The following is a 15057-nucleotide window of genomic DNA, read 5'->3' as shown; positions in this document are numbered from 1 at the left end:
CAGCTTTTTATAAGGCAGAGATGCGGGGGCTTTGATGGGATGCTGTCTATCAACCTTTCAATGAGGCAGCCCACTGTATGCATCAAAAGGCGAGGCACTTGCTGTAGCAAGAAACCCACAACATACTCCTAACTTAGCTGAGCTTTTTTCCATCATGGCTCTCCAGCTACATGTTTTATTAGGCCTCAGTTAACAGCCTTTCAGAAATAACATCCTAATTACCTTTAATACATAGAAAGTTTGCAGTTATAGGACGAGATGTGTGGGGCAAGTGAACTGTTCAAGGATCTAATCCAGGGAGTCGAAATGCAGGCTGCGAAGAAAAATAAGTGAGTCCCTTTGGCACAAACATCCAGCATTAGGGAAGCCATTTTCCTTGGACTGTCCCCGTGACAGTGTGGCCATGAAGAATTGGACCACAGTCTGCTGCCTGCAGACAAGAAAGCCCCACATGGTTGTGTTGTGTGCATGCACTCCTGTAGTGAGGAAGCACAAACAAATGAAGCAGCTGAGGCTCCTTTGCTTCAGGAGATTTAGAAATGTGTCCTTTTAAGGTAAAATTACAGGACATACAACATCTCTATTAATCTAGATTCCATGCCAGATTTTGGTGAAGTTTTCTAGAAAGAAAGGTACACATGCTCAAGAAGAACATGGTGCTACAACAGGGAGGAGGAATGGACTGGGCTTCAGTTAAATAATTCTAGTACACTGAAGTCTAAAAGGTTTTTTATTTAAACAAATATAAACACATTACTTTTCAACCATAAAATATCTGAAACATCATATTTACAAGAACCATTCAATGTGCTCCATGTCACAGGGGCACATCCACCCCCACCTACCCCAATGACATCTCGAACCAGGACTCCTCCTCTAGGCTGTGCTGAAGAAAAATGGGGAAAATGCCTCAAAAACATGGAAAGTGGCGGGGTCCCAAAATATACATAAAATGAACACATTCCTTTCAACATGCACTCGTTTGCATTCTTGTTTAAGGATATTCAATAAGATAAAACTAGGGGCAAAATAAAAGTATTTAAAGAACTCAGATATCTGAAGAAATGCCTGATCTCCCTTTCTTTGATCTCCTTCTCAAGAGCAGGTATATTTGCCTGGGGGACAAATATTTGGCTCAGCAGAGACATTTATGCCCTCCCTTTTTCCTGGTAAAAGGAAAAACTAACAGCAGCTTTCAAAAGGTCTTTTTTCTTACATGTTGAGCAGAAAAGGAAATGGGTTATGAACACAGCCCTCTAGGTTGTCAAGCTACGTGAACCCACATTTCCCCTCAAAACTAGGGCAACAAAGGATCCATAAATGCTTAGTCTCCCTCCACCTCAGAGTCAATCACTTTCCCCATCAGAGCTGATGACCCCGCGAAGGTGGGACCAGTCTGTAGCACGACGACGGACTGGAGGCTCCTCTGGGGAGCTGGGCGGCTCCAGAGGCTTGCTGTAGAGACTCCAGACGTTGCGACGCCTTGGGCGGCCTGCATAGCAGGGAGGGAGTGGGGGAGAGAGGACAGTTTCATGAACATGCTGCAACAATGACCCTTCTTTGTCGAGTACCCATAGGCCTCTAGGGACCAAACTGCTTGTTTTGCCTCCACCACAAACAACTCAAATCCTTCAAAGCAAAATGCCAAAACCATTAGTGTAATATCCTTTAGGTGGCCAATCAAAAGATCACAAAAAAATGGACGCTTTCAAGATCTCCAGACTTGGGGTTGAAGTCATGAGACCTGCATGACCAGAGGTCTTGAGATGGATTGGAAAAGAAGAGTCTGCAGCTACTCAAATAAGGTTCCAGCAGGTGATGTGATGGTTTCACCTGGAGTTGCTGAAGCTGCCCCTAGGCCTGCTTGGAGGAACATTTGATTTGATGCACCAATAAAACATTTGATGCACCAATAAAAACCCAGCTGTTTACTCAGCTGTTGAAGGTTACTTCCTCTTCAGTGAAGCAACACAAGTTCCTTTGGCAGCAGGAATAGAGAGAGACTGTCTTTAGATTAACAAATTTGGAGATGCTGTTGAGTTTCAGACAGCATATAAGGATTTTACTCAACTGAGGCTGAGGCCTGATTTTCTGAGGGTTTGTCCTCTCCAGTTACTAGGTAAAGTTACACAATTTGGCTTCTACTGATGTTTTACCTGGTACACTAATATTGATTTTGGAATTTTGCTTATGGCCAATACAGCCATCTTTCCTTTCTGCATGACTTCCAAGCAAATTCACTCTAGGCCTTCACAAAGCCCCTTTGATGCAATACCCACTTTGTCCCCCCACTCCCATCAAGACCACACACACACACATTCATTACTGAAAGGTGACTTTCTTATTCTCATGCCCTTTGGTCTCTTCCTGCCCCCCAGTGCATAAGTAAAAATGGAAACTAGAGCTGGAAAATCAGTGATGTTAATCTGAGGATTTGCATCTTTTTGTATCTTATTTGACTGAGTTCAAATGAGATCTATCCTACTATTAGCATAGGCTCTCAGAAAGTCAACTGAAAGGAAGTACATCATGAACCATTTCTCAGCTTTGCATTTGTTCACCGACATGAGGGAGACAGGACCAAATGCACAGAGAGAACTAAAGCAGAAAACTAGAAGTTTGCTTCTGAAAGCTTCTGGATTCCCAACCTGAACTCTTGCATCACTAGGCAACCCCCTTCTATTTGATTCTCCCCATCAAGCTCCCTTTACCTTCTGTGGTGATAATATTGTTGATATCGAGTGAAGCTACCTCAGCTGCTTCTTCACGCTTCTGCTTCACGGCTTTGCACTTGGCTAGAGATGGCGTCCCTAAGAAGAGGTGAGGAAAGATACAGGCCAAAAAGTGAGACACATGGACAAGCCTTCTCCAGTGCTTGGAATTCTAGATGCAGAACTGGTTACATTCTCAAAAAGGGCTGCCTCTCGTTTCCCCGACAGAGGGCCAATGCCTTTAAAAGCTGCACAACAGGCAGAAATTAAACAGCAACAGCTTCACGCAGGCATAGAGCAATGAGAAAAGCCAGCTCCTTCTGTCTTGCAAACCAAAACTCACTCTAATGCATCTACACCCTGCAAACCAGAGAATAGGGGTGAGAGAAACTGGAAAACAGCTCAGTTTGAGGGAAGAGGTGTCGCTCAGAAGCAGAGCTCTTTCAGTTCCTGACATCTCCAAATAAACCCAAGACAGACCCTTATACTGAACCCTGGCAAGTCACAGCTGTTTGGTACTGAGTAAGAATGACCAATGCTCTGCCTGTATAAAGCAGCTTTCTACAGTGGATTTCTGGATTATTCCTACTGTTTAAAAAGCAAGCTTCTAGCTTTCAAGGTTACAGAAGAGGCAGGCAACCTGGAACCCTCCATATACTGTTGGACTGCAACTCCCACCAACCCTAGCTGGTATACACAATGGTAAAACCTGATGGGGGCTGCAGTCCATCAGCCTTCTTCATCCCTGTTATAAAGTCAGGGCCAGGAATGCACCGGATGGGGTTTCAGAATTAAGAGGCATGGAGTTGGATTCCCCTTGGTTGAGGGGTCCTCCATGCTCCTTTCCATAATCCTCCCCACAGTGAGCACAGAATCAGTTACTGGTCTTGAAAAGAATGACTGAAAATTGCTGTGTGAACATCGTTCAAACAGATAGGTTGCAGAATTCACATCTTTTGGGGTTTAAACATGGATTTCCTTGGGCACAGAATTTTGGATATTTGGCAGAAGAACACAGCACAGAGTTGCTTAGCCTAACACCTGCACCCCATACAGCTGTTCCCTGCCTGTCCCATTGCTGCTGGATGCTCTGACTTTCACTACTTTACCCTTCAGGCCAAGGTTTTCGAGCTCCCGTTTGAGCACCTCCACCTGAGCTTTGCGGGAGCGGCAACCTGCAAGCAGCTTCTTGTAATTCCGGTGCACACCACATTCCCGAATGTAGCGCTTCAAGCGCTGGACGGAAGAATGCTCTTCCCTTTTCCCAGAATTATGATCTTTGCCCTGCAGCCATTGGGAGATGGGAAGAAAGGTCAAGATCAGAGAACTTTTCATCATAGCATGCAAAAATTTATTTTTAAATAAACCCACATGTCTTATCATACAGCAAAATGCCACGTTATACAATTCCAGCAATTGTTGTTGTGCCATTCGATCTCTGTGAGAATAGGTTATACAAGGGTTAAACTACCATTACATAACGCACAGTCTGTCATTTAAACCTCACATAACGCACACTGACCAGATTTGTGTGACACGACAATCCTCGGGCAGGGATTTTACATGCAACAGCATGGGTTAAACAACACCTGATGAGCTGTACTGCGTTGTTTGAACTTGAACAATTGCAACACTGACCCTGCAAGAGCAAGGTGCATTGATTTAAATCAGCATGAAAAATGTGAAAACAAGGTTCCCACTAAATTTTCCAGAATAATGGTGCAAATCTGGCCAATAAGCCATGTTAATTTGCAATTAGTATTATTTCCACATTTCTTTTTAAAAGGATGCTCTGCATCTCTTTGTCTCACCATATATATTATGCATGCTTTCCCTGTTACCCCCAGAAGGAAGATGTCATGTGTGCACATTCTGGCAAGCTCCAGAGGCAGTGCATGAGAGGCTGACCATTTTGGCTGGACTGGCAGCTCAGAGTTTGAGAATGAGATGTGTGCAGGGGAATTGGCCTATCTTAGCAAGACTGGCAGCTCGGACTCTGAAAATGAGATGATTGTTGAAATGAACCCAGTTCAAGCTGCAGCCTAAGGGCCTGGGTACTTGCCTGTGCCTGCTATGGGAGAGATTAGTTTAAGGGCAGCTGAGTTTCTCTCTCTCTCTCTCTCAGCAGTAACAGTCTCACAAGCACTTCTTTGCCAAATGTCTTTATTTTACATGCAAGTCTCTGAGCATACACAAAGTGAAATGTTGAACCCTCAGCATTCTTCACCCAAAGCTGTCCTTATGACTCCTTCTGTGTCTGTCCCTGGGGAGAGGAGTGCTGTGGAAACTGGCATCCCTGTGTTCCTCCTTCAGAGAACCCAAGTGGGCCACACTACAACTGTGATAATGGACTATCAGGAGTTCCCCCTCTGATTAAACTCCCCTTCTCTAAAGCTCATCCCCCAAGATGCTGTTGCTCTTGCTCATTCCCACGGGCAGGTTGACTAGGCCCCTTGGCTGCCCTTGAAACAATCTCTCCCATAGCAGGCACAGGCCCATGGCCTTGGACTGCACCTGGAACTGCGTCAGTTTCAACAATCATCTCATTAGCAAAGACTGAGCTGTCAGTCCTGCCAGGATAGGCTAACTCCCCTGCATACATCTCATTCTCAGGCTCTGAGCTGTCAGACCAGCCAAAACAGTCAGCCTCTCATGCCTGCCCCTGAAATTTGCCAGAATGTGCATGCACAACAGAATAGCTTTAACAGGTTTCTATACGGCATTTCTCATAACCAACAACCATGACAGTTTGAGGTTAACAGCCCAGTCCTATTCATATCTTCTACGAAATAAGTCCCACTGACCTGTTTCACACATGACAACCTACCATGAGTGATCAGCCTTGTCAGATGAACCCAGAGGTTTCTTAAGGATGGTTTATTTTTACAAATCTTACAAATCCTTGGCTTATTTTAGGGTGGTTGATAACCATGGTGGTTTATTTTGTTGTCTAAACATGGCAAGGTGATTTTAATGTGGAATATCCAGAGCAGCTAGAAGGTCATCTGGTCAAAGCAGCAAATCCCTTGTGATTTCATGCCGATGCTGTTCTCCCTCATCCCCCTAAAAATTAGGGATATCAAGATGTGACTGCTAGCAGCCAAGAATGGTAACAAGCAGGAAGGGAGGTAGGGAGCCAAAAGTGGCTGCAGTGGAAAATGCTTTGTGGGTGAGTAGTCTTACTTCAGTGTAAAGTTGAAGCAGCCTTTAAAAAAAGCTACCTCCACAATGGCAGATGGAATGAACAAGAGAGGGGTATTTGGATGCTGCTCCAAATATGGCTATGGCACAAACAGTAACATTCCCCAGGTGAAGAAAAGCTGCTGAACACATTCCTATATATTTTTAAGGGTTCTAAAGATCAATTCTATTTGACACTCTGCTGCGGGAGTGGGGTGTCTCTTGATAGCCAGCAACTCCAGCAGACAATTGCAGAAAGGCTGCTGATGCAGGGACTGCTGGAACAAAGAAATCTGCCATATCAGTGCCTGGGACATGTGCCGGAGCCAGTGGGAAGATGGAGGGGAGAGGAAATGAGGAAGGAACAAGTCACAGCAAGTATGAATGACTGGCCTTCAGTGAATAACCTATCCATGATGCTTTTTAGCAGGGTGCCTTAGTGTGGCATCCAAACCCACCCATAGAGTTTAATGTGTTTAGCGCTGTAATCTTTATGAGAAAACAAAGAGATCCATGCTGAACAGTTCTGCCTTTCCACCTTCTTTCTGCTGCTGCTTTTTCCTGCTTATCCTTGTGTCATCCATCTTTGCCCTCACAGAAAACCAAGTAGTAGACAAATACAAAATGCTCATAACCGTTAGGGTCAAAGACTTGATAGTTATGGTTTAAACTAATTTAAATTAGTTAAAATCTGTTTTTAAAGCATGGATTTTATCCACCCTGCAATACTGTCTTTATGTCTTAACTAATTCCTCTGCCCTGCTGCATCTAACCCCCACACCACGTGACAATTCTATCTAGCCTGTGTCTCTTCACATTTGACTTCAGTCAGGGAACTTTCCAGAAACAAAAAGTGTTAACTAGGTGAGACAGAACAATTTTCAGGCAATGAAAATCTGAAATTAACACCTTTGTTTGATTGGCAGGTAATTTCTATTTTATGGGATTTAAATGTAGGTTTAGCAGGTTTATGATGTGATTTAATTGCACCTATGTTATATATTAAGTTACAGAGAAATTTAATATTTTATTTATAACTTTGAGGGGGGAATCTACTTTTTTCCTAAGACTGACTTTTTTCTACCTCACTGCTATGTCATGATGGGAAATTGCTGTGGCCCTGACAATCTCTGCGATACGTGGAGAGTAAAAATACTTCTGAGGAGCTGAAGGTTCTCATAACCTTCTAACTCTCTTTTTGCAGCTTGCTTCTGCCTGCTCCCCGATCACATGAGCCAGGACTCACAGTCAGGCCAGGTGGAAGAACAGTGGGCTGCATGAACATCCAATCCTAACAGGTGCATAAAGAAGCAGAGATAATTTTACTCCCTTTCTCACCCTCATAAATGAGAACTGGCATAGTGGTTAGATGGCTGGACTTTCAAGAGCCCTGGGTTCTAGTTCCCTCTCTACCACAAAGCTCACTTGGTGACTTTGGACCAGCCACCTTGTCTTTTAAAAGTGAACTGCCCAGAGAGCTTCAGCTGTTGGGTTGTATGGAAATTAAAATAAATATTTCCCACACTAGCTTTTGAGCCAAGGAGAAGTTTCTAGATATCTTCCCACCGCCGCCATCATAATATTTTTGTATGCTTAATTTTTCTGTAGCAGACAGCATTCTTGACACTTGATTCCACACTTGTACTGTGAAATGGGTCACCATATGGGTGAAGTTTTGTTTATTTTACTTACAGAATATGTACTCTGCCCTTCAATTGCAGCTGCATCTCTCAGGGCAGCTTCTGCTCATCTGCATTAACTCTGCAACCAGCTTCAAGACTGAGTAAGGATGGGCTGGCTTCTTTGCCCCAAGGGCTGCACTGGCCATTTATTCTAAAGTGCTGAGCCCTAAATATGCCTATTCTCCAAAACAAGGCTGCCCAAACAATTGCAGTGATGCAATCATATTCATTCACAATGACACTCCTCCGCCCTGTTAAATATACACTAGCATGTTAATATTCAGAACCTACTACTTTACATGCAACAGCTTGATTTAGCAGTTGGAAAATCTACATGCGTTGTTGGGGGCAGAGAAGGATAAGCCATGTCTGTGAACTACAGTGAACCACTGATATTTTAAGTCACCAAACTAGCAGCATCTCACCTTTCCTGTATGCCGCTGTTTGAAAGAACTGGAGTTTTCTTCATCTTCAGAACTAGAGCTCTCTTCCTCCTTAACAGATTCATTCTCTAATTCTTCCTTGCTGCTCTTCCTTTGGGGCTTCCCTGTTCTTGCTTTCTGCTGGCCTTGACAGTTTTTCTTCACCACCAATTCATTCCCAGAGTCCTCAGAATCAGTATCTGATTGGCTATTACTGACCACCTTCATTTGGGACTTCTGTGTTCCCTTCTTTTTGGGTAATTCTTCCTCCTGGCTAGATTCGCTCCCAGACACAGCCTTGCTCTTCTTCTCAAGAACTCTCTTCTTTCTCTGATTACCACTTTCACTTTCTTCTGCTCCACTCTCAGATTCATTGCTGCTCAGAGAGATCCTCCTGGCCTTGCTTTCACTCTTCCCCGTCTCATCGACTCCACTCTCTGCATCATCTTCACTGCTGCTGGGTTTCTGCATTCCTTTCTTTTTTTGTTCCAAGCCCTGACATTTCTCTATCTCGCTTTCTGATTCTTCACTGCTCACACTTGCCTTGGGCTTCCCTTGTTTCTTCACCTCCTGTTCATCTGCCAGTACCTTCCCACTCATATTCCTCCTGTGTGTCTTCTTCATCCCTCCTTGCTTAGGTTGCCTCTTGTTTTCTGAATGGCTTCCCAATTCCTTTGCACTTCCACTTTTCCTTATTTGTTTAGGGTTTGCTACTTTTCCTGGCATCCTGGGCCTCTCCTCTGCGCCACTCCTCCTTTCATCCTCACTCTCCACTTGAGTCTTCCAAGTTTGCTTTTTAACTTTATTGATGCCACTTCTCTCCTCTTCACTCTCACTTTTCTTCCCAGTTATTTTCTTCACCTTAGATGGCTCACCATCTTCTTCAGACTCACACTCCTTTGTTCTCTTTTGTTTGCCTATCTTTCTGTCCTTTACTAGGCCTTGGACACCAGGCAGGTTTCCTTCTTTGTCACATCCTTTGCTTTTCTCAGTCTTACAGTGTCTCAGTATTCCCTCATTCTCGAAGCTTATTATTTCACCTTTTGCTGCACCCTTGTCTTCTGAAATCTCTTCAGAATCACTCTGTTGCTCATCTGTGACTCCTTCTGACTCACTCTCAGACCTGTCCTTCTGTCTTCTAACATGGAGCCTCTGGGCTGATTTGTTGGCCTTTCGCTTCTCCCTTCTTTTGTTCCCTGCACTTTGCCAGTTATTTCCAGATCCGTCAGTGTGACCTTCTGCTCCAGAATCTCCTTGGTCAGAGGAGCTTGAAAATTTTGGAGCATGCTTTTGTCTACCATGGAGTGGTATTTTCTTTGAATCAATCCCAGAATCCTCTTCATCAGAACTGACTTCTGGAAGATAAAAGTGACAGTGAAAGACATGACAGATCTCGAGGGGGGCAGCTCTAATTTCGTGCAGGTCTTATTGTAACAACAGTCTGTGGACAAGCAAACAGCATCAGTGCTGACAGAGCAGATCAAGCAAAGAACAAAGGATAACTCACTCTGACGATTATGCTCTTATCTGACTTTCCTGCATAGCAATTTGGGAAAGTTACTTTTATCCCATCTAAAATACAAGTTCAAGGAGCCTTCTGACCATAAAACCAAAATTAACAAAAAAGAACAATAATCAAAATAGAATAAGAAGTACAATGCTAGAATAATATCAATAAAATAATGAAAAAGCAGAGATGATTGTTTTGCTCAGGCAAACAATCATTTTGAATTGGCGTCTCAAAGGCAGGCTCCAGGCAAGCATCTCTGGAGAGGGTCCAGAGCATCTCTTCTTCCACAATCACCATTTTCTACATATTCCAAGGACTGGGACTTCTAAGGCAGAACAGGGACCCATCCACCAAGAGATATGTTTGACAGTGGGAATGGCATGAAAGTGGGACTATCTCGCTTCAGAATGTGTGTGTGTGTGTGTGTGTGTGTGTGGGGGGACATGTTTGAATGCTCCTCTTGCATCAGATACTCCTCATAATTAGGGCACAGTCCTATACATGTTTAGATGAAAAGGTGTCCAACAACTTCCAGCATGTCCCAGCCAGCAGAGCTGCTTGGGGAAATGCTAGGAATTGTAGAATGTTTTCTAAAGATTATGTCTTTAGAAAATTAGTACCCAGGAGAAGGTAAGGGTAACCTCCTCCTCACTCTTTGTCATATTATATTTTCATGGATATATTTTTCATGTTAAGGGAACATTTTAACTTGTTTTCTAAGGTGGTATAATCCCAGGAAAAGCTGTATCTTTTGTGAAATTCTAGATTAGTCCTTTTAAATCAACACCTGCCTATTCCATACTCTCATAAAGGTATCTTTATGGATAGATCCAGGAGGAAGGAGGCAGTTTTCATTAGGGACAATATAATTTTCAATGTAACTAGCGACATACACATCTTATTATCAAATGGAATGGCCATTTTTTTCTATTTGTACATGTTAAAATTTATTTTATTAAATCAAGGCCAGTCCCAAGCAAGTCTGGGATTGGTTAGTGCTGGTTGGGGGACATCCTTAGTGGAAGATACATGAAATGGCTTTTAAAAAATTGAAACTGATTGCAGCAGATTACTGACTTGCCTCCATTGCCTGATAATACTCTTCACAGAGTAGTTTCATTCCAACAAGCCATTCAAATAGAAAAGATGGCAGTAAAAAGAAGCATTTCTTTGCACCATTTATTATAAAATCAGAGACTTCACCACAGTCACAAAGAAAGAAAGGTAATATTCAGAAGCAGCAGTGCATTGCAGGGAAAGGCTAACAACACAAGTCAAGCACCTTTCATGAAAGCTGGTCCATCACTTGGAAACCAGTCTTACAGCTCTTTTCTCTGCTTAAGTGACTAAACTACTTCAGGGAGTGTTTGCATCTGAGGTGGTGTGCACCATTTATAGACACATCACTTACCCAACTTCTTGTTGGTACGTTGCTTCTTCTGCTCCTGTTTGCTTTTGACCTCACCGTCAGAACTACTGGATGTACAACGGAGTCTTTTGTGGCTTCCAGATTTCCCAGCAGCCTGGCCTTCAGTCATTAACTCTCCATCACCTGGAGAATCATCAGCCTGTGATTCCATAAAGATAAACAAAGGCTGTTTCGCTTTTGCTAGTGAAATCCTTTCCACTGCCTCCCAGGCCGCAACACACCCTTCCTCTCCTCCCAAAGGTCTCCCAGCTAGCTCCCCAAGGGAAGGGCGGGCCCCCTCTCCCCATAGCTTTGCTTGCACCTTCATCTGGAGCAGTTGTTCCTCTACCAGCCGTTTGAGTTGCTCCTTCTCCTCTTTAGTTAGACTCTCCTGCCCAACATGGACAAGATATTTCTTCCGCACTATGGCATGAGTGAGGATGCTGGAAAAGACCGTCATGATGGTGAGGCAGGGGGTGCCAACAGAACAACCACATATCATGACATCAAACTGTACACGTACAGAAAAGGCACCTCACAGGTGTGGCTAAAGTGCGTCAAGGTTTCCTTCACCATAGTCCACCACCTCACTTTGATCCTTTTTCCAGGGAGGTAGTTTATTATTTCGAATTTAATTCTGTTTCGTAAGCTACTCAGGAAACGTGTATTTTCGGGCGACCATTTAAATCTATTATCGTTACTACAAAAGCGATTTTTCCTTGGAAGTCACACTCAAAGAACTAAAGGGCTTTCTACCCATCATCCCTGATGCCGGGGAGCCGCTTGTGTGGCTCCCTTTCAGGGGAGAGTCAACAAGCAAAGAAACAAGCAAAAGTATTCTGCACATGTTCGGCGTCATTCTCATCTTTACGGCGTTTATAGGACTCCCATCCCAAACGGCAGCAAGGCGCTGCACGCAGGCTCGGGGAACAAGCCGCGGTGCGTCCACGCCTCTACCAGCTCCTGGTCCAGCGCCAGCACAGCAGGGGGCCGAGACGCCTCGGCTCAAAGCCACCCCCGGTCCCGCCCAGCCCAGAGGGGCAGCACCCACCTGAGGTCAGGGCTCCCTCGGAAGAGACCCTTGACGAAGTCCTGCATATCTCGCGGCCCTACAGCCGCCGCTCCCGCCATCCTTTCCCGCCAAGGTAGTCTTTACTCTCTGCAAGGCTTCATAGGAATTGTAGTCCAGAGAGGGAGAGGTAATGGAGAGAGCAGTTACGCGGCATATTGCATGCTGGGAAATTTAGGCGAAAGCGTTCCCACAGGGTCCCAGGGAATTGTAGTCCGCTAAGGATCGGAATCGAGCCAATGGGACGGCTTCTGAGGGTCGCCGGGCTTCATGGGAAATGCCGGGGGTGCCAAAAAATGTATACGCATTTTAAGAGATGTTACTTATGTATTACTTTTCGAAGTTGAATTTAATTCCGGTAGCAATGTGTAGTATGAGGTTCGCTGAAAAGACGGCCTTAATGAAATTAATGTCAGTGTCATCATGCAACAGGTGGGACAGGCAAAGAAAATGGCAGAAACACGGTTGTCATTTGAGGAGTGTAAGACCATTTTGAAGTGGTATTTGACATTCCATTACTTTGTGGAAGTACAACGACAATAGAGGCGTGAATATGCAACAGAACCTCCAACACGCCTAACAATTGCATGCATTTGTGATAAGTTTGAGATGCATGGGACTGCATTTGAGGTGCACAAGGGAAGAGGGAGGCCTCGCACAGCAACAAGTTCTGCTTCTTCTGCTATGGTGTTGGAGCGGTTTACACGGTTGCCACAGGAGTCTGCCGAATAATGTGCACGAGACAGGAGTTAGCAGAACAAGATTTCGATGCATTCTTAAAACCAAAATGGAACTTTTTCATCCCAAGGTTATTACATGCACTGAATGAAGATGACTCTGATCGAAGGGTACAGTATTACAGTTTAGTGGTTCCTAAACATGGTACAAGAGGATGAGAAGCTTTTTGGGAAAATAGTTTGGTCTGATGAAGCACAGTTTCAGTTGAATGGAACAGTGAACCGACATAATCGTGAGCACTGGGCTCCAGAAAATCCGCATGTTCATGTGGAAAAAGAAGTAAATTTACCAGGTCTCAGTGTCTGGTGTGGACTGTCAGTAAGGGGACTAACTGGACCATTCTTTTTTGAAGGTACCATTACTGGTCAAACGTACCTAGACGTGCTACGCACATCCATTTAAACTGGACTTCATGCACTTTTGAGGAATGATCAATTTTACTTCCAACAAGATGGTGCCCCACCACACTTCCACCGAGATGTGAGAGCTTACCAGGATAAGAGTTTGCCAGGACAATGGATAGGATGAAGAGGTACAGTTGAGTTTCCCCCACGTTTTCCTGACTTAACACCCCTTGACTTCTACCTATGGGGGACCTTAAAGGATACGGTGTACGGGCTACACTGGCGGTACTTCGGGAAGAAATTGAAACGACATGTCCAATGATACAAGTAGATACTTTGGTCAGCATTGCTCAAGCAGTAGTTTGTCATAATCAGAAGTGTCTGGACACTGATGGTAACCACTCTGAGCACCTCTTGTAATTGCAAAGTCAAACATGACTTGTATGTATGTATGTATGTATGTATTTAAAACATTTCTATGCCGCCCCCTTCGCAAAAAGCCTCGGGGAGGCATAAAAATTTTGGAGACATTTTGGCACATATAAAACCCAATACATAATCAATTAACAATTAAAATAACTTTTAAATAAAAAGGTCTTGGCTTGGCGCTGAAAAACAAATAACAGCGCCAGGCGGACCTCTCTGGGGAGCGCATTCCATAGATGGGGATTCATCTTTTGTTATTGGTATATATTGAGTATTACAATTTTAATACAGCTTTTTTCTTTCTTAAAATGCGTATACATTTTTTGCACCCTCTGTATAGTCTTCATTCTTTGCGAGTGAGTGTAGACTACCTCCATCGCAAGCCTGTATTATTATTATTCAGCATATATGTCCTGAGGGGAGCTTGGAGGAGTGTTTAGGTCTCACCACACATAAAATTGCCCTGAGGGCTTTGTAGGGTCCCATGGACTGATCCAGGATGCTTTGTTGGCTTGGGAACATCTTGCCAGGAGTTCTGTATTCAACAGAACAGTTTTTATATGCTTTTATTTGGTGTAGGCTACCTTTCCTTTACTCCATCCTATTTCCACTGAACAAAGAGGTAGATAAACTGGGCTGAACATCATCCTTGCCCCCAAAACATCCAGTTGCATGCAGCTTGAGGATGAGTTATATGCTACCTGAAAGCTTGTATACTATCTTTTGAGCAACAGATACTACCAATAAATGGTATAATTTTATCAACTTGCTTTATAACTCCTTGAATACATATATTTAGTTCATTTCCCACTGTGTTATGTTTGGATTTGGTCCAAACAAGCCAAATATGGTGAGCTTCATGGGTTTTCCTTTGCTGCGATTTCAAACAGGCAAGATATCAAGCCTCTGTTAGGTCGCCCATGCATGGCTACTGATTTAGCTTGGTAGATTAAGTAGTTGCGTAGGTTTGTGCCAACCCAACCCGACTATGCATTTATTTTCATTTGTATATACTGCTCTGTCAACAAAACTAGAATGGTCTCAGCTCCAAAGAGTTTATTGTCTTATCCAGGAAAACAAGAACAATGCATTTGTTAAAGAACAGTGCATATATTATGGCATAAACTTTTTTGTGGACTCTAGCCAGCTTCATCAGATGCATGGAGTAAGTAATTCCTCGAGTTTCAAGCTTTTACATAGAACATCTAAGACTATCTTTTAAGGGATGCAAAGACTCTGGGCTTGGGCTTGCAGGCTAAAACAGGGAAGGTAACAGAGGGTAGAGAAGAATGTGGGAAAATAGGCATTTAAAAGGTGGATATAAATAAACGTAGGGAAAAGAGGATTAAAACCAGCACCATCCGATTCTTGTTTACTCACGCTCCGGTAAGTGAGTACAAGATTATAGCTTCAGGGCATACCATAAAAGTGTTTAGTCCTACCCACCGCAATGCATCTACTCTAAAAGAACTAAGGTTGACTACACCCCCAAAGGCCACGTGCAAAAACAAGGCGTGGCCGCTCTCTAGCGGCGACACTCTTTTCCTCCCGTGGCATGCTGGGACTT

The 15057-nt window shown here is 43.8% G+C and overlaps 1 protein-coding gene across 3 annotated transcripts; it reads right to left on the bottom strand.

Annotated features, from left to right (window-relative positions):
- Positions 1–712: 712 nt before the first annotated feature.
- Positions 713–12156, bottom strand: HIRIP3 (HIRA interacting protein 3). 3 transcript variants are annotated; one of them, XM_044447914.1, is made up of 7 exons: positions 11965–12156; positions 11236–11356; positions 10917–11073; positions 7999–9347; positions 3821–3995; positions 2712–2810; positions 713–1492 (listed from the first exon to the last, which is right to left on the bottom strand). In XM_044447914.1, the coding sequence occupies exons 1-7, from the start codon at positions 12042–12044 to the stop codon at positions 1347–1349; spliced, it is 2127 nt and encodes a 708-aa protein (XP_044303849.1). In that variant the 5' UTR covers positions 12045–12156; the 3' UTR covers positions 713–1346. The 3 variants fall into 3 exon arrangements, with proteins under 3 accessions (XP_044303849.1, XP_044303848.1, XP_044303850.1); XM_044447913.1 differs by having other exon boundaries at positions 7999–9350; positions 11965–12155; XM_044447915.1 differs by lacking the exon at positions 11236–11356 and having other exon boundaries at positions 7999–9350; positions 11965–12086.
- Between the last annotated feature and the right edge of the window lie 2901 nt (positions 12157–15057).

This window comes from Varanus komodoensis, unplaced genomic scaffold (genome assembly GCF_004798865.1).
Source record: "Varanus komodoensis strain SLA01 unplaced genomic scaffold, ASM479886v1 scaffold53, whole genome shotgun sequence".
Classification (NCBI taxonomy): domain Eukaryota; kingdom Metazoa; phylum Chordata; class Lepidosauria; order Squamata; family Varanidae; genus Varanus; species Varanus komodoensis.
The sequence above is the reverse complement of the archived record's forward strand: the minus strand, read 5'-3'. Positions and strand labels throughout refer to the sequence as shown.

Excerpts from the sequence above, each read along its gene's own strand:
- HIRIP3 (XM_044447913.1), bottom strand. The coding sequence starts at position 12,044 with ATGGCGGGAGCGGCGGCTGTAGGGCCGCGAGATATGCAGGACTTCGTC. Across the intron at positions 9,351-10,916 it reads ACGTACCAACAAGAAGTTGG|AAGTCAGTTCTGATGAAGAG; the intron begins GTAAGTGATGTG and ends TTTATCTTCCAG. Across the intron at positions 2,811-3,820 it reads CGAAAACCTTGGCCTGAAGG|GGACGCCATCTCTAGCCAAG; the intron begins GTAAAGTAGTGA and ends ACCTCTTCTTAG.